The sequence below is a fragment of the Poecilia mexicana genome, unplaced genomic scaffold (genome assembly GCF_051168715.1).
Source record: "Poecilia mexicana isolate PSO_F unplaced genomic scaffold, ASM5116871v1 scaffold_2, whole genome shotgun sequence".
Classification (NCBI taxonomy): Eukaryota; Metazoa; Chordata; class Actinopteri; order Cyprinodontiformes; family Poeciliidae; genus Poecilia; species Poecilia mexicana.
In genome coordinates, this window is record NW_028263371.1 from 11,151,765 (window position 1) to 11,172,776 (window position 21,012).

Here is a 21,012-nt window from a genome sequence, read left to right on the forward strand (position 1 = left end):
CCACAACACTCCCATCCTCATTAACACACACACACATTTCTTAAAATGTTTTTGAAACAAGGTGAGCTGCCTGATTAATTTGTGTTTACAACAGTCACTTAGTGCAGCATTTAGCAGTTGGCCGGTAAAGGACGTTTTACCACATTAAGGTTGACGTTGCGCAGGTGGTGTTTCTGTTAGCAACGCAGGGGGCTGCAAATGGACGGCTAATGAATGAAGCTTTGTGGTGGAGAGAATCTGGATGTTTTCTCAAATTTAATCAGTGAGGACTGATTCACACTGTGCCATACTGTGTGGAAAACATGGAAAGATTTGTAAAAACTCTAGTTTTTTTTCCCTTTAATATCATAAACACCCAATCTGTGCATCTGCACTTTTACTGTAAAGATGAACTGATCAGGGTTTCACAAGTTTATTAGTCATTTTTCCTCCTAATGAAAACAACTGGAACCAGCCGTCGTCTTCCTGATCAATTGTGATCGGTCATCAGCAGGTCAAATGTGGAAAATATATGGGTTTTTTCTATTTATCAATTTTTAGATTGTTGTGCTTAATGGACATGTTTTTAGTTTTGCAAAGATCAGATAAATATAATATCTATGCACCGTTTGATTCAAAACTACAACCTGCAGCACATTTTCTCTTATGCCACAATCCATATAAAAAAAATGTTTGCGTACTCATTTGCAGACTGTAAAAGATTTGGGGTTTTTTTTTTTTTATACACGTTTTGTTGAACATGTCTGCATTTCATTTGTGATGAACAAAAAAAAAGTTCGTTGGCAAATTCATGTGTGCATCACTAATTTAATTTTATCTTTTGTCTGGAATAAAAGCTTTTCTCCTGTTGGTTTTCCACATTCGTAAATGGTTAACACACACACACACACACACACACCCACACACACACACACACACACACACACACACACACACACACACACGACTGAAGGGACAAGTCAAGGCATAAATTAATACATAACGAATGAAGTCATCACTTATACATCCACCACCCTTTATTTCACACACCCAAAGAGAGTCACGCATGCTCACACAACACAATGACCTCATCCCCCACTTTATCCCCCCACCACCCCCTCTCTCTCTCTCTCTCACACACACACACGCAGACACACACACACACACATATGCACACACACACGCACCTCATGCACAGAAAGGGTCAATCCATTAAAAAGCAACAGCAGCTGATCCCTGGCTGTATGTTGCAGTCGTTTCACTTCATTGTCTCCAATAGACTAATGTAAATATATCAGAGGGCCATTAGACGATCAGGATCAGTAATCGAGTTATCGCGGTGCGCACTATAACATCTAATCTCCAACAAAACGTCAAAGGATGTTTCAGAAGCTGCGTGTTCGGGTTTCTGTTCTTCACTAGAGCTTCATAAAGACTAGACACTGATAGGAATATCACCAAGCGCATCCTGAACAGGTCTGATTAAAATGTCCTGGTAGAAGTTGTTCTTCATTTCTGTGCTTCAGTGACTGAAGGCAAACATTTTTGTTTTGCTTCCTGGACACAGAATAAACTAAACCTGTAATGATTCAACATGTGAACTTTGTTTTCTAGAAACTATGAAACAATAGTTTTAAAATCCTTCTTTTCCGTTTCCCCTAATCTTTATCTGATGTTGACATTACAAAATATGTGAAGGATCACGTTGTTGTTGGTTGATGTGTTTAAAGAAGGAAACTTTTTGGAGTTTTTTTTTTGTTTTGTTTTTTTGGCACTTTCACACCAGAGGAGTTTGGTTCTCTTTAACCGGACAAGAGTCCATTTCTGCTTTGTTTGATCTATTTAAACCAAATAAACATTTAAGAGTCAGGAAGAATATTTAAACAAAAAAAAGCCTAAATCCATCATGTGCTAACATCATTGTATTAATGTATACTCATTCATTTTACAGCTGAACGTCATAAATGACTAAAAAATGCTCTGAACTGCCAAATCTACCTTAAAATAAATTAATCCACACAATGGAAACCATCTTAGCCAAGCAGCATTGCTGTATTTTAGGATCCGAAGCCGCAAATTCGTTCAAATATTTCAGGATGTGCTGTCAAAAAAATATCTGCTAGTGGATTAATTTTCCACAAGTAATTTGGAGTCCCCCAGAAAAATAAAAAAATAGTTGAATATGTGACAGGGGTCCACTGTATGTTAGACCTCGTGTGTTTAAAACCTTATGGGGAGCTGAAACTAAATGTTTAGAAGAAGAAGAAGCTCACTTTGATAGAGAGATATGTCTATTTTATTTGAATAAATGTTCAGGTAGTAAGTCAGTCTCCACTGCTGCATCTCCGAGCACAAAACGACTTTTTGTGGTGCGGCTAAATGGTTAAAATCTTGTTTAGATTCACATTCAGTCCTCAGTTATTCACAGGGAACATGCCCCTCTCTTCTTACATCCATGTAAAAAGGTCACAAATAACAGGAAGCTTTAATGTTTTATTCAGCATTCAAGCCACGGCGCAGTTTGTATGTTTCATGTCTTTCTAAATCGGACTGTTCGCTACATTTTCAGACCTTGAATGGGAGCACCTGGTTTGGTTTGTATGAAGAGGATTAGGATCCGCAAACAGCAGATATTCATTGATAAAAAATTATTTGGTTGGGTAGATAATCTTCTCTATGTTGCAGCCCATAATTATCATTATTAATATTATTTTTGCCAAAAGAACTTTTAAAGGCTTCATCGTCCAGCTGCTGATTCAACACATTACTGAGGGTTTGTGTGACAGGCATTTAATTTAACTACAAGAAAATCCTAAAAAGGAAACGTGCACCAGATTTTGTGTGTGTGCGTGTGTGAGAGAGAGACTCCTGGGAGGCAGCCATCGTCATCACACCTTCTCTCCTTTCTTTTCAGACACACCAGGGTTGCCTTCTGTCTTCTGTACCTCCAGAGGTTTTGGTATTTTGAGGAAGCCACTGATCTCATCGGCCTTGCTGGAAAGCAAAGCAGGTGGCTGCATGAGTCATGCAACCTCGATGTGTGAGTGAGAGAGAGAGAGAGTGTGTGTGTGTGTGTGTGTGTGTGTCTGTTTGCGCATTTGCAGATGAAACCGTCTCTGCATGAAAGTCTTGGGGGTAAAAAAGAAACACTCTCCTCCACTCTGGTAGTTCACGCTTTAATAATTCAGACGGCTCCAGTCTCCCACGGGCATGCACTCGCACAAAAAGAAAAAAAGAAAAATTAATAACAAAATAACGTGTTTACAATTGGCATCAAAGGGACATTTGCTTATCATCCAGAAGGAAACCGAGACCATGTCCAGTCTAATGTGCGTAATTGTGAAAAAGCTCCTTTGTCTGTGCCTGCGACCTTCGAGCTGCAGCATCGTGGGTCGCATGATCTCATGTTTGTAAGGCGGTCTAGAAACGATTTTAAATCAGATGAAAGGGACGGGAGATATGACGACTTACAAGCTCGGCGCGATGTTCTGCTATAACAATGGTTAAAGTGTTTAAAAATCCATTTTGCTATTTGTTGGCAAAGATAGCAAAACACACAAACAAAAAAAAAACTGAGCGACTTTAATGGTGCAGTCTATCCCCAAACAGGCCACAATATCAGCTTTTACTCTTATTTTTTTTAAAAATAGTGATGTTTATTGCTGATTTTGTGGAATCAATAGTTATAAAGATAAATAAATAAAAAAATAATGTTTGGGATTTGAAAACATCTTGTACAGTTTCCATGGTTGCAATAAATCTGCGTCCTTACAGGACATTTGTCCATCCCATCGGGGAAGTGATATTTAAAGCGTTTATTATTCAAAACAATTCATTTGTCTTTGAAATATTTCAATTATTTTTTTCAGGTATTAAAGTTGACATGTAAAAGATTTTCGCAAAACCAAAAACTCTAATAAGTTTAAAACAAGTTTAGGACAATTACTTGCATTGAAAGGAAGTACAATAGTATGACTACTGCATCAATAACAGAGGTATTTACACTGATTCACAGTGGAAGTAGATCTTTTTAATCTCATTTTTATATTTTATATAAAATCAAAAATAAAAAAGGTATTTCTTGGGTTTTTTTTGTTGTTGTTGTTTTTGTTGTAAATCGGCTGGTGATTGGATTTGGATGCTTGTTTATTTAGTTTTTTTTCTTAGCTCTACTGTGCCATGTCAGTAGGAAACTCAAGATGACAGCTTAAAAAAAAAACCATGTAAACTATCATGCATTCGAGGAAAAGCAGCGTCTCTCCGGGTAACATCACGGACGGAGGAAGAGGAGGAGGGAGAGGCGGCGTACGACGGCATCGCATTTATTTTTAATCACTACCTTTTCTTTGTGCTGTCACCTAAGAAACAACAGAAACATGGTGTTGATGATGACATGTGCACGGTTTGATCAAATGAACAACGGCTTTATGCGCTGATAAAACAACAAAAAAATAAGAAAAAACAGTCACCTGCTGTCTGAAACAGTCCTTTTGTTTTTTTTAAAGAATAAAGACTCCAGTAAACAGAAGTAAAAGCTACTTAAACATTGTCAAAGTAAAAAAGAAGAAAAAAAACTCTGATGTGTTTGCAATTAGTAAAATATCACATTTTCCTGCACTTCTAACTTGCACTCTCCTCTGCAACTTGTTCAAACACACTTGGCGATGAGTTCAGAGCCGAAATGCACTTATCCACACACACACACACACACACACACACACACACACAAACACAGCAGCACTTGCACGCTCCCTCAGGTATTCCTGGCAACATAATGGATTAAAATAGCTGGCGACCCAAATATCCCCGTCCACCAAGAAAGACACCATTGAGCCAGACAATGAAAAGAAATCTCCTTGTCCACAGCTGGCCGGGTTCAGGAGTTTTGATTATGAAAAATACCTGAAATGGCCTGACTGACTGTGGCCCAAAGATTAAAAATGACCCAAGGTTTTAGCCACACAAAACACTCAGAGATATTTGGAGATCAGGAAGAAAAGGTATTTCGTAAAGCTTGGAGTAGAAAACTTTCAGGGCCCACTATAAGTCAAAAAAAAGTTGAGATACCTTAAGGAAACTATGTGCTGTATTTTCAGAGGTAACATTTTTTAGGAAGGAGGCGGCAGAGGTTCTGTTTCTGTCAGCCGCCGCCTTTTCCTCCCCAACCTGACGTAAAGGCATGCATCTGCAGAGGCAGGAAGAGAAGCAAGCCAAAATTCCCAAGGTCATTCTCCTCCAGCGCATCTGACCCATTTACTGTCCCACTCTGAACACGCGCCGCAATCGTGCCTGAATAAAGGTGCACTATAATGCAGCAGCAACGCTTTGGCTGCTCTGCAACTCCGTCTCATTTGTCACAGTCGCAGCTTCGCTGTAGCGCCGCCGTGCGCAGCTCGTCTCACAGCCCGACGTCCCAAAGGAACCTTCTCCACAACGAGCTTTCATGCAGGCACACTTACGGTGCAACTTTGACTCCTGCTTGAATTAAAACGAAAAAGAAACCGACGTGTTATGGCAGCATTTGATACTGCACTTGTCCGAAGAAGGTCCTGGGTTTGAATCCCAATCTGGGGTGACTGTACGGAGTTAGCATGCTGTACGAAGTACTCCTTGTTCCTCCCACAATCCAAAACATGACTATTAGGTTAATTGGTCTCTGTAGAAAGTGTCCTGTGTGTGTGTGTGTGTGTGTGCGTGTGTGCGTGTTGGCCTGAGATGAACTGGCAACCCTGTCAGGGCGTGTCCCGCCTCTCGGCCAGTGACTGCTGGGGACAGACAGCAGCTCCCCCTGTGACTCTGCAAGGACAAGCGGGTACAGATGATGGATGCTCGTTTCGCCTCCTTCACCTTTATCATTTTGATTCTTTTTCTTTTTTCCCTGCCAACTTTTTCCAGCAGCCGTCTGCCGTGGGGGGAGATTCATGTGAGGAGATCGGCTGACGCTAACCTGTGGAAGGTCACTCCGAGGAGAAACAAAGCCAAAATAAGTGAGTCTTACACACAGACTTATGAAAATACTGGAAAATGTATTTAGAAATGGCAACTGAGTTGTTGAATTGCTACTTAAAACACTTAACTACAAAGATGCACAATTGGATACATGAGTACGAAATGGTTTGTCAACCAGGAAGAGACGAAAAGGTAGACTGACCTGGTTCAGCGCCCCCTTGAGGACGTGGGGAAAAATGCTCTTTTGCGTTACCGCAATATGCTCACTGCAATAATTGCTGGTCTCTTTTGTATACAAATGCCAGTTTAAAGTTTCAAATATATACACATTTGAAGAGCCTCAGTGAAAATGTGTTTATTATTATCAACTCTTTGGTGCAAAAAACTGATTGAAAATCGATTTATTCACTGCATGTTTATGTCTGTTTGTGTCATGTTGAGATGGAAATGCACGTGAAAACTTTAAACCATTCAGACCAGCACAAAAAGACACAATCAAAACTGTCAGATGATTTTATTACCCTGGCATAATAACTCAGAAACAGTCCAAATAGTTTGGATGCATTTGTTCTTCTTTATGAAGAGTTTCTGTTTATATCTTAGGTTTGTGGTGCATTAACTAAAGAAAAAGATATAAAACTTCAGATATTAGCACATGAAAAAACCTTACATAATAGCAGAAAGTGTGATGGATGTGTGATGACTTTCAGTATTCAACTACGCCGCATGAACTGATCAACATTATTGCGAGAATGAAAAGAAGAAAAAAAAACATCCTCTATGTCCCCTAGGGGGCACCGTAACCTGGAACCTGAGTTCGCAAATAAATGCAAATAAAACCGTTAAACTTCCTCACAGCATTTAAAACACAGATTATTAACCTGACTGACTGTCTTCAGTTTTATTGAAGTCTAAATTATTGTTTTAAAACCAAACAGATGTAGGACATATGTATTATATTTCTATTGACTTTTTTAATTGAAACTGACTCACATCAAGTGGATATGAGTTCAGAGTTATTTCAGTCTTTAATATATTTTAGTTAAAAAAAACCCAAAAAAACCAAAGATGTGTCAGAATCAGAGGTCGGATCTGGAACGGATGTCATCCGCAATTTTACTGTTGAGAGAAGGCAGAATATGAGAGATTTACATATTCTTGTACAGTAATCCGACTTGTTTTTTATAACAGAGGTCCAATTGGTTTTGAAGAAGACGAGGAGTCTAAAACCTTTCAGGTTCAAACTCTGCCCTCCGTTTATTTTAGCATCTTATTTTAGCAGGGATTTAACTATCCCATCAAGCCAAGTCATGGCAAACTTTCCTCAAACTTTCAAGAACTCAAAGGAATTTTGCTTGTACGACAAAAACAGGTTTGGAAGTTGTATTACTTTTCAAGGCCGTCACAGAAAACTCCTGCTTCATTATCACAACTGTTGACCAGGAAATGTTTGCCTGTCTCATGAAGCGGACAGCTGGACGCTGAATGGCTGCGCCGTTAAAGAGCCACCAGATGGTGAAGGAAAGCTGGACTTTATATAAGCTGTAAACTGAGCAGCAGCCACAACTTTATAGGAACGCTCCTGTATTATTTTTTCCTCTGAGACTGAAAACAAAATGCTTTGTATCCTCACCAAACCTTACAGGTTTTCCTTTCCAGTCACAGTCGAATCGATCTGTGTGTTTGTGATAGTTTGGGTTCGTCTTATTGGACAGATTTGAAGATAATGGAAAGAGCACGTGTGTGTCCTGTTGGCCTTGACAAGCTACTGCACACACACAAACACAGGATGTTGCACATTCATGGTGTGCAACATCCTCTGCACGCTGAATGATCTCATCAGACACACACACACACACACATACACACACAGAGGGGCTTAAATATTAAAATCGCAGACGAAGCCGTCCTCTTCATCGGCTCTACAAAAAGAAAAATGCACACAAGCAGTGGTGAAAGTAAAGCTGTGTGTTCTCCAAAGATAAATTCACAACCAACTACTCATTTTGGAAGCGTTTCTGCTCTTGCGATTGCAAAAGAGAGGAAGCAGAAGTGGAGAGAGGAAGCACATCCTACGTCGACTTTGTTTGCGTTTCCATCAGCGCTCCAGCTCCAACGGAGAACAAAACCTCCTCTGCTCCACGTTAGCCTGAGTTGCTAACACATCTTACCTTTAAAACGTGCAAATTTCAACTGTTCCCAGACAAAAGGGATGTTGGGGTGAGAGAGGGGGGAGCAGAGGGAGGGTCTGGACGGCTGCCAGGTCACAAGGCTTCATCCCCGAGCCAATTGATCCGCAAACACTGGCTCAGCAGGATGTGGAGACAAAAAAAGACTCGACACACCTGAGCCTGTGATCACAGCCCCGACTGCTGATAATGAAAGTGAATAAATTGAACACTGCTGGGTGTTTTGTTTTAAAAATAAATACAGTTTTAAATTCTTAGCAACATGATGGAGAATCGTTGTAAACTGCTGGGGGAAGAAGCTTTTCCTCCCATTGTTCTAAAAACGCCACGCTTCTTTAGGTAATCCGTTTTTCGTGTTTTATTTTTTATTTTTTTAGTCTAAATCAATCCCCGACCCCAGGCGCCAAAATAGCGCCTGGGGTATTTTAGCGCCTTAAAAGCCATTATTAGCCACAATCTATGCTAACAAAACGTCGTTTTCTATTCTCTCTTCGCTCCAACAGCACTCGTCCCCCTGCAACAAGTTTTTAAGATAAGCAGAGCTAAACATATCCGTCTCCCCGAGATGTGATGGAACTGACACTATTTATTCATCCTTCTTTCTTTCTTTTTTTGTATCAAACAGCAGGTCGTAAACCAGAACGGCACAGTTCCTAAAATGCGGGGCTTTTTGGATGGAAAGAGAAAAAAAAAACGTGGTAAATCGGTACCACATGAGACCTATTAGGACGAGTCGCTTCACAATAACAGATATCCCGTGTGCGCTCCGAGCACGCAGAGATGAATGAGTAAATCTCCTTATAAACTGTAGTAATCGGGCTCTGTGGTGAATAGAGCTGGAGAAAGGCACTCATCTTGAAAGATCAGGACTATAGCTTTCACAGCGTAAGCTCTCTCACTCTCTCTCTCTCTCTCTCTCTCTCCATCACGAGTGCAGTTCATTTGTTCTGCCTTCCTGCCGTTTCAGTCTGACTGCTCCGTTTCTTATCTAATCTCTGCCTTATTCACTTACTGAATCACAGGCTCCCAGGACACCGTCGGCGGGTTTTGACGCGAGCGGCTGGAAGTTATGAGCTGAAGACAATAACGGCGTCTTTACCTCATAATCCAAAAAAAAAAAAAAAAAGAAAGAAAAGAAAAGGGAATGGATAAATATTTTCAACAAGGATCATCAATGACAAATAATTCTTTATAATAATTATTTCTTTCTTCTTTTTTTTGGCTAATGAAGAAACTTCAGTTCAGAATTTCATTTACCTTAAAAGTCTAAAACCTTCATCTAACTACAACCAGCGACGTCAGCCGCGTAAATGCAATTTTCCACGTTTTATGTGATCCAAACTCTGCAGCAACCAGTTATTCTTTACTACGCAGGGCGACTAATGAGAGGAGATCTGAATCACTGGAAGTGCAAACCAGTTACTGAAGACATGAGCGGCCATATTGGATTTGGATGGTCGGTGTTGGAGAGGAAGCTCCAACTTTCCTAATTAAAACTTTGGATTCCAGAGGATTTTCTACCTCTGAGAAGCACAATGTAGCAAACCTCAGTTCACGTCACTTTGTCAAAGTGTGCAATAACGCAATTAAACAATATGAAATACAGTTTTAGTGTTATATTAAAGCATCACGCATTTAGTCTAATAATATGCTTGAGAAACCAAGCATATATTTTTGCGCTGGAGATGCTAACGCTCGCAAAGACTGTTGAAGGAAGTGAAAAGAAGTCAGGAATATTACAAATAAACTCATTTGCATGTTTTTGTGATATTGTGCAGCTGAGAAATTCTGACATTGCTGTGCATATGGAGGCCATCTTAAGATTACAAGCAGCAGCGTGGCAACAAACGCATTAGCATCCCGGATATCATCTCAAGACGTGTTCCTGGGTAATTTGATGCATCTGTGCCACTTTTTGAAGTTTTTTGGGGTTTTTTTTTTTTGGTGACACTTGAGGCTTTCATTCAAACGTAGCTGGGCAGGAAGAAGGGGAAGACATGCAGCAAATTGCCCAGGGCAGGAAACAGAACCGGAGACAACTGCGTCGCGAACTGTATCGACGCAATCAGTGAAAATATGTCGAAAAATAAACGACTGGACTCATCTCACTGATGTGAAATTAGCAAAATCCAACAAAGAGCTTAAACGTCACTGTTGCTCGAAGTAGGTTTCTCCAGGATTATCACAACCGACGCGCTTCAACTCGGACGACGCTGAAGCTCTCCAGGTTCCAACGAATGTTTTCTACTCGTCTCCAACACCGATTCAGCAATCCCACCATCCAAAGACCCAGCAAAAAGTGGCATCGCAGGACGGATATTTGACAACTTGGAAGCGCAGCGCAAACAATGAAGTGCATCATTTAAAGGAGAAAATGCCCACAGAAATCCTCCTACGCAGAATTATGTTCAGAGACATCAACGGTGAATTTCTGCAATTCTAATTTAAAATATGTATTGCTTTACGCAACACGAGAGCACTGGAGTAAAGTTCGAGTTCACTCGATGAAAGAACATTTTCCCACGTTTAAAAAGAGCCACATTTCCGTCTCTCTCTCTCTCTGTCATCACATGAAGAGAAGCTTTATTCATCGACCTCTTTCACCTCTCTCACACTTCAATATTTTTCTCTCCATTCTTTTGTTTCTCTCCCTCAGCTTCATCTTTTTTTTTTGTCTGCTGTGACTATGACAAAGCAGCTGTGCTCCGCAGACAATTACATAACTGCGTGTGTGTGTGTGTGTGTGTGTGAGTGTGTGTGTGTGTGTGTGTGTGTGTGTCAACCCGGGGCAAACTGTGAGACACACACCAAAAGGAGGGCAGAAAGAGAGAAAAGGACCAAAAGTCTCGTCTTTTCTGACTAACTTCAATCTGGGCTTTTATTGTGTCTGCTGGTGTTTTTCGGCATCTCTTGTCCTCTTCCTCTTACCAAGCGCTCCCTCCATCCCCGCCTCAAACCCCTCCACCCTTCACTCCATCCCCAGAGTTACTGGGCTGTGAAATGTGAAAAACTGCAGCATGCATGGCAATTCATTATCTTGTCAAACTTCCCCGAGCCCGCCTCAAGCCGTGGGCAGATAGTGAGAGAGGAAAACAGAGTGAGAAAGAAACAGAGAGAGAGAAAACAGTTCAGGCAGTGGTCACTGCAGCAGGTCAACAGGTTGCAGAGGAGATGAGAAGGAGGGCAAAAAAAAAAAAAAAAAAAAAAAGCAGACGGTACGCATGAGTAGCTGCACAGCCTGCAAGCGTATTCTGCAGCTTGGATACTCGACTGGTTTACTGGGGTTTGTTTTATTTTTATTTACTTTAGAGAGCTGTTCTTGTTCTGTCAGAGATCAGTAATAATTATGTGGTTTGGTTGCAACACAGGCAGACAGGAGTTTTAACTTTCTTTTATGCTTTATAAGAAAACAACACAGGATGTACGAGTAAAAACTCCATTTTGAATATGTTTTTTTTTTTAATTGTCATTATTGTGTTTGCTTATAAGTCTTATCTGGTGTATAATAATAGTAAATAATACAGCACGTCTAGTTTTTAGCCTTCTTTTTTTGCGTCGACCTTAAAAAGCCCTAAGATGTGTTGACGGGAATCCAGTTCAAAGAGAAAGAAAGTTACAGGAATCGAAAGAGGAAGGTTAAAGAAATGGCATTCATGAGGCTGGAAAGACTTTTAGCTTTAGCAAATTTAGAATATATATATATTTTTAAGGTTGGCTGTAGAAGCATCTCTCTGTAACGTCCGACGATGTTCTCTCCTGGGTCTGTTTTTAGAAACATGGAACATGGTTCAACCCTCTCAAACTTTTTCAATGCAAACTGTACCGTAATATTAAAAGCACAACCCCCCTCCCCCCCTCTGCCCCCCCAGACTGTTGCACAGCTTTCTGCCTCAAGCTGTTAAAATACTGTGAACATTATGTAAATATATCACTGCATTTATTACACTCCAAATACCCAGTTAAGCACAAAATGTCCTATACATCCGCAAAGTTCTAATTTTAGCAACACGTTTCTTCTCGCTGGAAGTAATATCAGCGTCGTGAAGCAGCCGAGGCGTTCTCAGAGAATCTGTGGAGTTAAAGTTTAGGGTGATGACAAAAATACAAGAAAGAAAATCTACTCGGGAAATATAACTTTGATTGCTGTAACACCATTAAAGGCTTGCGTGAACCTTTTTCGACATAAAACGCACATAAAAGTAGTTGGGAAGTCTGAGAAGTGATACAGTGTGTGTGTGTGTGTCATTTCCAGTCAGAAACACACCTCCTGGTTGAATAAACATAAAACATTTTAATATTGTTTTTTTTATTACGAGCCACGCTCAGCCGCCAGTTTGCCACATTGTTGCCCCAAACGATAACAAGCTGTACCTAAAAGGACAGATAAAAGGGACTTTTCCCCACTTCTAAAAAAAAAAAAAAATTGCACGTGTTGGAAATATGTGAGCGTTTCTTTTACTGGAAAACAGAACCGGATAAGACCGGATACTGGTTGTTGTTTTTTTGGGGGGTTTTTTACCACTTGCGCTACCACACTGTCCGATTGCAGTGAAGAAACAGATTTAGGCTTGTAGCCTTTTTCCTGGACAAAAGCAGGCCAGGTTTCCCTGTAACACCGAACTGGCTGGTCTAGCAGAGTGCTGTAATGACTCCACAGCAAATAAATCAATACGCTTGAAAAGAACTACAGACACACACAGCATGTAAACTAGCAGACAAGATGAGAAAAAGATATTCGAGTCAGCCGGAATAAAGCAACGCAACACTTTTAAATAGATACCTGCAAACCTTGCACACACACACACACACACACACACACACACACACACACACACACACACACACACACACACGCAGCCTGTAAATGCAGCTCCACAACATCCACATAAAAAAAACGTGGCCTCTACTTCAATTACACTTTCAACATCCCTCTGTTTTCGCTTTCTCTACTTCCCTCTGTTTTTCATCAGACCTCTGAGCTGCTCTGCTGTGGAATAAATGGATTACTCCTAATTGGGAAGTCTGAGTTTGATCCTTGACCACTCCGCACAGGCGCACAGATCCACCCCCCCAACAGCCCATCACTTCAGTCCTAATGCAGAAAGATGCTGCAATTACACACAGGACGCCATCAAATGCAACAAAAATGACAAGCAGGTAAGACAAAGGGTGTTGTTTTCCCTGCTTCTGTTACCACGATGCAAAGCAGCTGATAAAAGGCTGTATGAGGACACAAAGCCTGGACAGATAAATGATAGCCACAAATCAGGTTGCCTGAGCGTGCGTGTTGTTTGTCTGACTGTGTGTGTGTGTGTGTGTGTGTGTGTGTGTGTGTGTGTGTGTGTGTGTGTGTGTGTGTGTGTGTGTGTGTGTGTGTGTGTGTGTGGTTCTGTCCATCTGACAGCAAACGGCCAATTACTGTCGAAAGTGGCGGGATGAGTCCTGCCAGACCTTAGCTTTCCATTAGTGCATGCCAGCCAAGCATGTGCGCATGTGTGTGTGTGTGTGTGTGTGTGTGTGTGTGTGTGTGTGTGTGTGTGTGTGTGTGTGTGTGTGTGTGTGTCTGTTTGTAAGCCTATGAGCGATGGAGTAAATGAGGGAATAGCGAGAGACAGAAGGAACAAGAGTGGAAAAATTGCGGGTGTGCCAGGTTTCTGTCTGTGTCGCAGCTAGTGCAGACGCGTTCGAAGAAAAAAGAAAAAAAGAATATTCCACACTTCAAAACTGGAAAATGCTCAACGCTGAGGAAAATAAAAGTCAAAATCTGCTTAACTCCTAAAATGTAGGATTTATTTAAAAACCGGCCGACAGAAACAAAGAGCGGGATGAAGCGGTGGCTTTCTGAAAAGCAGGCTCGTCTTTCTGCAGAGGGCCTTCCAGAGCGTTGTCAGCCTAACTTAGCACAAACATCTTATTAGCAAAGCCATAAACCAATGGAATTACTCTAAACAAGCAATTCAGGTCAAGTAATGGTATCCATTAGAAGCTAGTTGCTTTCTGCCTTCAAATCTAACTAAAATATTACAATTTTCTTGCCAGGAAGACATCTTGGTATTTCTAGCTAAGCATTTCTTTAGCTATCTGCAAAGTAAGCAAACCTGTAATAAGTGTATTGAGAATGGACAGAAGTCTCTTTTTCTCTCTCTCTCTCTCTTTCTCTCTCTGTCTCTGCAATGTGTCTAATGTAATAAGCATTTCCTCGAACCAAGCAGGATATTATTTCAAATGCTGCGAGAAAAAGAAGCTAATAAGAAAACCAATTAAACAGTTTTCAAACTAAACAGCTTGATGGATAACCGTCTGTCATTTATCTGTGGAGATGAGCAGCAAGTCACTGGGAGGAGAAGGCTTCCTTTCCATCACCAGCTAATCTTTAGTTTCCATTAGTTCAATGCAAGTCAGGACTCTGGCAAGGCTGCTAAAGAACAATAATGTTACCTCTAGTCAGAAACGTCAAATGTTTACATTACTTTAAACCTAAGTCTACGGCTATAAATAATCTTGGTTTCTAACTATTTATATGCTCCTGCTCTTTTGACACAGATGGCTAAGCCTAGCTAAGCCAGGCTAAGTGCCAAGTCAGGCTCGGCTAAACATGCAGTTATTGCACCAATTTCTGTTCTAAACCCGCTTTGGATTTTTTGGAAGTGACAAAGGTTTTCTGGATAAACTATTTCTTTTTTTAACTAAGTAGAAGTTGGGAGCACAGCTGCCTCAGAGCAAGAAGGTTCTGGTTTTGAATCCTTGCCTGGATTCTCCCTACATGTTTCGGCTTCCTCTCATAATCCACGACTCTCAGGTTAAATGGTCTCTCTAAACATGTAAGTGTGCGTGTGTGTGTGTGTGTGTGTGTGTGTGTGCGTGCGTGCGTGTGTGTGCGTGTGTGTGTGCATGGTCGTCTGTCCTGTGTGTCTTGTCCTATCATGGACCGATCCTACTACTCGGTCACCTCAACGGACAATGGACACACGTTAAGTGACATTTAGTGTCTATTTTGTTTGCCTGATTAAAAACATGGCCACCAGATGGCTCTCAAACAGGATGCACAGCTATTTATTAGAGTTGCTATAGCAACTGTTGTGGGATTAATCATTAATCAACCTTGAAACTATGAAATCTATTGAATCACTAATTTGTAGTGAAGTAGCAGCAATATGCACATATTTTTTTTAAGATATGCATTTAGTGTCTGTAACATAAGACTCCAAACTGAAAGTAAAGCCGTTAATTTAATTTTTTTTATAATTACACCTAATATAATTGTTTACACAACTAAACAATTAACATAAATGAGGGGGGAAAAAATGGTAGCAAAGTGAGCCGTTTGCACTAAAACCAGGATGAAGCAGCACTTATTTGGTGTGAGAGGAAACATGTAGTTTCTGCTTCATCCAACACTGCAACAATTTCCATGTTTCATACACACACACACACACACACACACACACACACACACACGCACGCACACACGCACGCACACTGACAATCCAGAGGAGATGGGATGCTATACAACAGGCCCAGGAAAGATGCTGGATTCACGTGGCTTCATACGATCTGTCTCAAGTTGACAAAAATGAACCGTTCGAAATGAAACCAGGTCCCAGTCAAGCGGGTGAACAGTTCGACATGAACATAACGGAGGGAGATCCGAGTGCCTAAATGGTGGGTTATAAAGCAGTCTGCAGCCTAACTTGCACTGTCAGCTGAATGTCGTGGTGGCTGACATGCATTATTCAGCAGCATTATCTGCAAACAAACAGTGGCAGGTGTGGATGTATTATTTAAGAAAAAGTCAATTCCTATTAGGCACGTGTCCATCTCCTACAGCTTGTGTGTTTTGTGTCTCGGAGGATAATCCCAAACATACCAGGCTGACAGACTCTCCTATTGATCACATCAGTCACACAAAGAGCAGCATCAGCCTCCAGGAGAAAAACACGCACATTTCTCTCCACCACCACCACCCCATCACCATCAGCGTGGAACCAAGAACGCGGAAATCGCTTCTCTTTCACCGTCATTCTACTCTCACGTCGGCACCGCGCCGTCACTTTCACTCAATAAGTTACAGCTTGTTAATTTAATTTTTTTTTTAATGACAAAAATCGCAACGCAACCAAAGTCGCCGGTCACCGGAAGTTGGCGTCTCCACCTTTATGTTCAGCTGTTTCCTCTGACTGATCAGAGTTGATGATGGGAGGATCTCTGAGCACGCCTTCCCAGCGTAGCACACGGCAGTGGCAGCATCATGCTGCGGAGAGAAATGGATGAGAACGGAAAGGAAGACGAGACGGAACCGGATCCAGGACGATCCTGGAGGGAAGTGACCCATTCAGTGTCCAAAACCAGCATGAAGAAAACCGTAAGGAGCTCAGTTTGCTGTTTGCCGTAGCAACAAGGACACGGCTAGCATGAGGACGAAGGCAGTCTAATCAGATGAGGCCAAACCTGAACTTCATGTCCAACATAAAAAAGGTTCTGAGAGGAGGAAAACTAGCACTGCACATAACAATGGACACACCGTCCCCATGGTGATGCACGGCGATGGAAGAATGATGCTGTGGGAATGCTTACTCAGCCTTATGGACAGAGGAAGCTGCTTATGGAGCCCACAGTCCACCAAATCAGATTCATTCATTAAAATGACCCAGTCAAAGCCCGGATCTAAATCCACTTGAGAATCTTTGACTGGAATTAAAAATTACAGTTTCTGTAAAAACTGCAATTTTTTTATACAGAAACTGTAAAAAAATTAGTTTCTGTAATATATTATATTATTAAAAAATTCTGTACATTTAAATTTAACAGAATTAAAAAAATTCTCTAAAGCCTTTTACGCTCTGAAGGGCTCCAAGGTGAGAAGAAAACCCCCTCCCAAAGAGTCTGTTTCTGAAAATGAAGGGCTACTAGACACATACGTAAAAAAAAAAAAAAAAAACTTGCAGTTATACTTGCAGCAATTTCAGGGAGCCATTTTATTTTTATTTTATTTTTTTCATTAATTAACGTCGTTTATCAGAATCTATAGCAGGAACAGCGTTTCCAACCTCAACCACCTGCTTCTGGAGAGTTTTGCGCATCAATTCCGGGTGGATTAAACGCTGAAGGGATCCTAGCAGCAACAGCGTCATGCTCCTGCTTTCACATTAATGATCAGGGGAAGTTAATTAAGCCTCGAGTAGCTGCTCTGAAGGATCACGGACGTTCCTTCTTTTTTTATTTTTTTTTATTTTTTATTTTATGGAGTGTGCGTAAACACTGTTAAGAGTGTTTACGCACACTTTTCTCCTCTCTTTAAACGTTGCCAGTCTGTGCCATTGGTGCGTATGGATGTATCCTCCCCCTTCCTTTTCCCCTGCGTGTGTGTGTGTGCGTGTGTTTTTCTCCTGTCAGCGGACCTCGCGGTGCTCCATGTGAGCGAGAGAAGAAAAAAAAAAAGAAAAAAAAAGACGCAACTAACACGGGGCTCAGCAGCGACTCCCCTCCTAATGCAAAAAACACTTTTTAAAACCCGCACAGAAAACATCAAACATGCGAACTCAGGACATTTTATTTCAGTTTCTGTTTTTAAAAGAGGAGACGGGAGGAGGAGAAGAAGAAGAAATAAAAAGCGCATCATCTCTGACCTGCTGCCAGTTCTCCTCCAGGGAAGGCATCGCCGAGAAATAACCAGTGTCATGGACGAGTTGGAGTTCCTGGAAAATACTGTAATTCGCCAAAACATCCATGGTTGACGAGGAAGGGAAAGGGAAGAGGGTAAAAAAAAAAAAAAAAAAGAAGGCAAAGTAAAGAAGTCCGGAATAGAGGCGATTAAAAACGCACTTCTTCTTTCCTCTTCTTTTTTTCCCCTCTTTCTTTCTCAGAGTGGAGAAAACAAACCACAAAAAAAGCTGGAGGAAAAGCGCGAGCTGGTGCAGACGAGTGCGCACCTGAGCACTTTAATTAAAAAAAAATCGAGAAACGGCAACGTGGGTAGAAAGTGTGTGTTATTTGATCTTTGTCAGCGCAATCCCCGCTCTCTCTCTCTCCTCTCTCTCTCTCTACTCCTCCAGCTCGCTCTGTCACGCCTTCTCTCCTCAATCCGGGGGTGCCAGGTCTATTTCCGCATTGCCAGATTGCCGATCGGGCTCCGTCCGAAGCTGCCAGGTTGCCAGGTTTGCTCCTCCAGCAGCAGACTGTACCCCGGCGCGGAGAAGCGGACGGGAGTTCATGAGGAGGAGGAGGGGGGGGAGAGGGAGAGAGGCGGAGCCACCTTGTCACTCAATTTCATGCGTGACCTTATAAGGCAAATGGGGTTGATGATGTCACTCTTGTCCAATTAAGGAGGCGCTGAGACAGAGGGAGTGGGCGGGGCTTTGAGGGACGCGGCCGCGCCATTGGCTGCGCGGGGACGTCGGTCTCGCTGTAGATGGCAGCGAAGGGGTGAGTTATTTTTAGAGGCCTATATAAAAGCAGCAGCATTCCTCTCTCAGTCATAACAGGCTGCACGGGCAAAGGGGTGAGAAGCGGGAAGTCGGCTGCTGCGGCGCGCGCGACGAAAGTGTGAATCTGCGGAAAGTTGCAGGTGAGAGTCAGAAGAAGAAGAAAAGAAGAAGAAGAAGAAGCAGCGGTGGTGGCGGCGGTGATCAAAGAAAAAAAGGTGCTGCGTTGTTGTTTTGGAAGGCGCGAGCGCCTCAGCTCAGATCCCTCGTGTGGTTTTCCTGTGGTTACGTCCTGCGTGGAGAGCAGCGACTCCGTGGGAGGAAGAGCTCGGCTCAGTCCGCCCTCCTGCTCATTTCACAAGAGGGTTTTATTTTTGTTGTTGAGAGTGAAAATAATGCAACAAAAGCACGTGTTTTTTTTTTATCTATTCATTTCCCTTCCCCACACTATGAACACATATACACACACACACACACATATATATATATATATATATATATATATATATATATATATATAACTATAACTATTAGTGTTAACTCCTTCTGATCACTTCTGCTTTTCAGCTACCAGAGCATAAAATTACCTCAGATATGAGTGATGGAAGATTCATACATGACAGTTTGGACAATAAATAGAGCAAAACGAAAACATCCCGTCACGGTGCAGTTTGAATGCTAAAAACACTTAAATTTCCTCTAATCAATGATTTTAACTTAAAAGTAAAAAATCTGATTTTGCTTCTGGTTGTTTTGTACATTACTGCAGTTAATGTGTAATTTAAGACATTTACACAACACCCTGCAAAAGTTAAAATACGCCTTTATTTTTAATTTGTTTGTTATGACAAAGGTGAAGTTGTATGAAAAGAACATGCAGGTTTCAGGAAGATTTTTACAATTAAAAATCTGAAATAAAAAATGCCCGCTCAACCCTTTTACTCCGACTCCCCTAAAGATAAAGTACAACCAATTCAGAAACCACTTGGTAGGAAAATAGATATCACCTGTGTGCAACTAGATCTCAGTATAGATGCATTTATGTTTTGTTGGAGAACTTTAGACCTCTTAGATCTGATGTTCAGAGAGTGACTGGCATATAAAGTAAAAGCCCAAGCGTTTAACTTCATGCAGAGCTCAATTCATTAATCCATGGTAGAAATGGTTATGACAATAGCTCCCCTTCCAAGGCCTTTCACCTTCCACGTGGAAACTCTGAAGAATCTCCATAAAAACTTTTTGACGGAACAATCACCTCTTCATTCCACTATTGCCTCTTTGAAGGAGTAGCAAGAACACGGACACCGTTTGTAAAAGCCAGAGGACGTGTGGAAGAAGCTGCTCCGAACAGACGAGACCAAAAATAATAAATAGAAAATAAAAAGTAACACTCTACTAAAAGTCTGCAGAACATTTGAGAGGTATCGGAGCTTCATCGCAAAGCAGTACGACGACCTTAAGCATGCAGTCTGACCTACGGTAGATTGGTTAAAGAACATTCATAGTCAAAGTACAGAGAAAAATCACATTGAGAATCACACGTCCCATCCAGCCTGACTGAGTTTAGTCCAAAGAATAACGGGGAAACAATCTGGCTACAGATGGGGATATACTCTACTGCATCATTGCAGCAAAATGTGATTTTGCAAAAACATCCACACCACATTATTAAGTTTTTATGTGAAAAAAAGAAAGAAACTGTCAAAAGGTTAAAAAAAAAGCATACATCATTTACCAAGGCACTTTACAAATTTGCTTTAAAAACTGATATGTTTTCAAACGGTTTCACTACACTTAGCCACTAAAGTCTTACGTGTCTTAAATGATGAATATGGAAAAATACCATAATGACTAATTAGACTCGTCTTGTTTGGTGTCCAGAAATCTGATGACCTTCTAAGTTTCAAGATTTCCCTGCATTTACAAACTTCCCACATCGACAAAAGAAAAAAGAAAGAAAGTCAAGAAGGCAATGAAAGGTTTGACTTGTGTGCAATTTCTTAAACCTATTTAAAACAGTTTTGTACATTTAAAGAGCAAAATGTTTAAGATGTTCAACAGATGGCATGATGGGTTGGATCAATGCTGGAGCATCTGACAGTCGAAATGGGACCCATTGAAACTTCATCGAGCATGCAGGGAGATATCGGGTAGTTAATATAACTTTTAGTAATTTACTTAAACCAATTCTTAATTTTAAGAGCCTTTACTTTAAATTTTATTCTTGAATTGCTTGCATGCATTCACACAAAACTCGTTTCCTGAGCAATAAGCGCTTTGTGTGGCTTGTATTTCAGCTTCAACGTTGCTCTTTCCCTTCCGAACGCGTGCGTAATGACGTTAGGACTCTAATCCAGTGATTTATGCGTTCTGAGTTTGCATTTGACTGAGAAACCAAATGGAAACCTCTCTCAAATGTCAGACATCAGATCCACGTTTAGCCCAATAATACAAATTGTCGTATATCTCAAGCA

The 21,012-nt window shown here is 41.2% G+C and overlaps 1 protein-coding gene across 1 annotated transcript in view; it reads right to left on the bottom strand.

The window, feature by feature from the left end:
- The window catches only part of klf7b (Kruppel like factor 7b), an 86,615-nt gene extending 68,039 nt beyond the window's left edge, over window positions 1-18,576 (bottom strand). The window contains exon 1 of the mRNA XM_015001041.2: window positions 17,744-18,576. Coding sequence (XP_014856527.1) covers window positions 17,744-17,845 — 102 coding nt within the window. The 5' untranslated portion in view covers window positions 17,846-18,576. The remainder of the gene's footprint in view (window positions 1-17,743) is intronic.
- Between the last annotated feature and the right edge of the window lie 2,436 nt (window positions 18,577-21,012).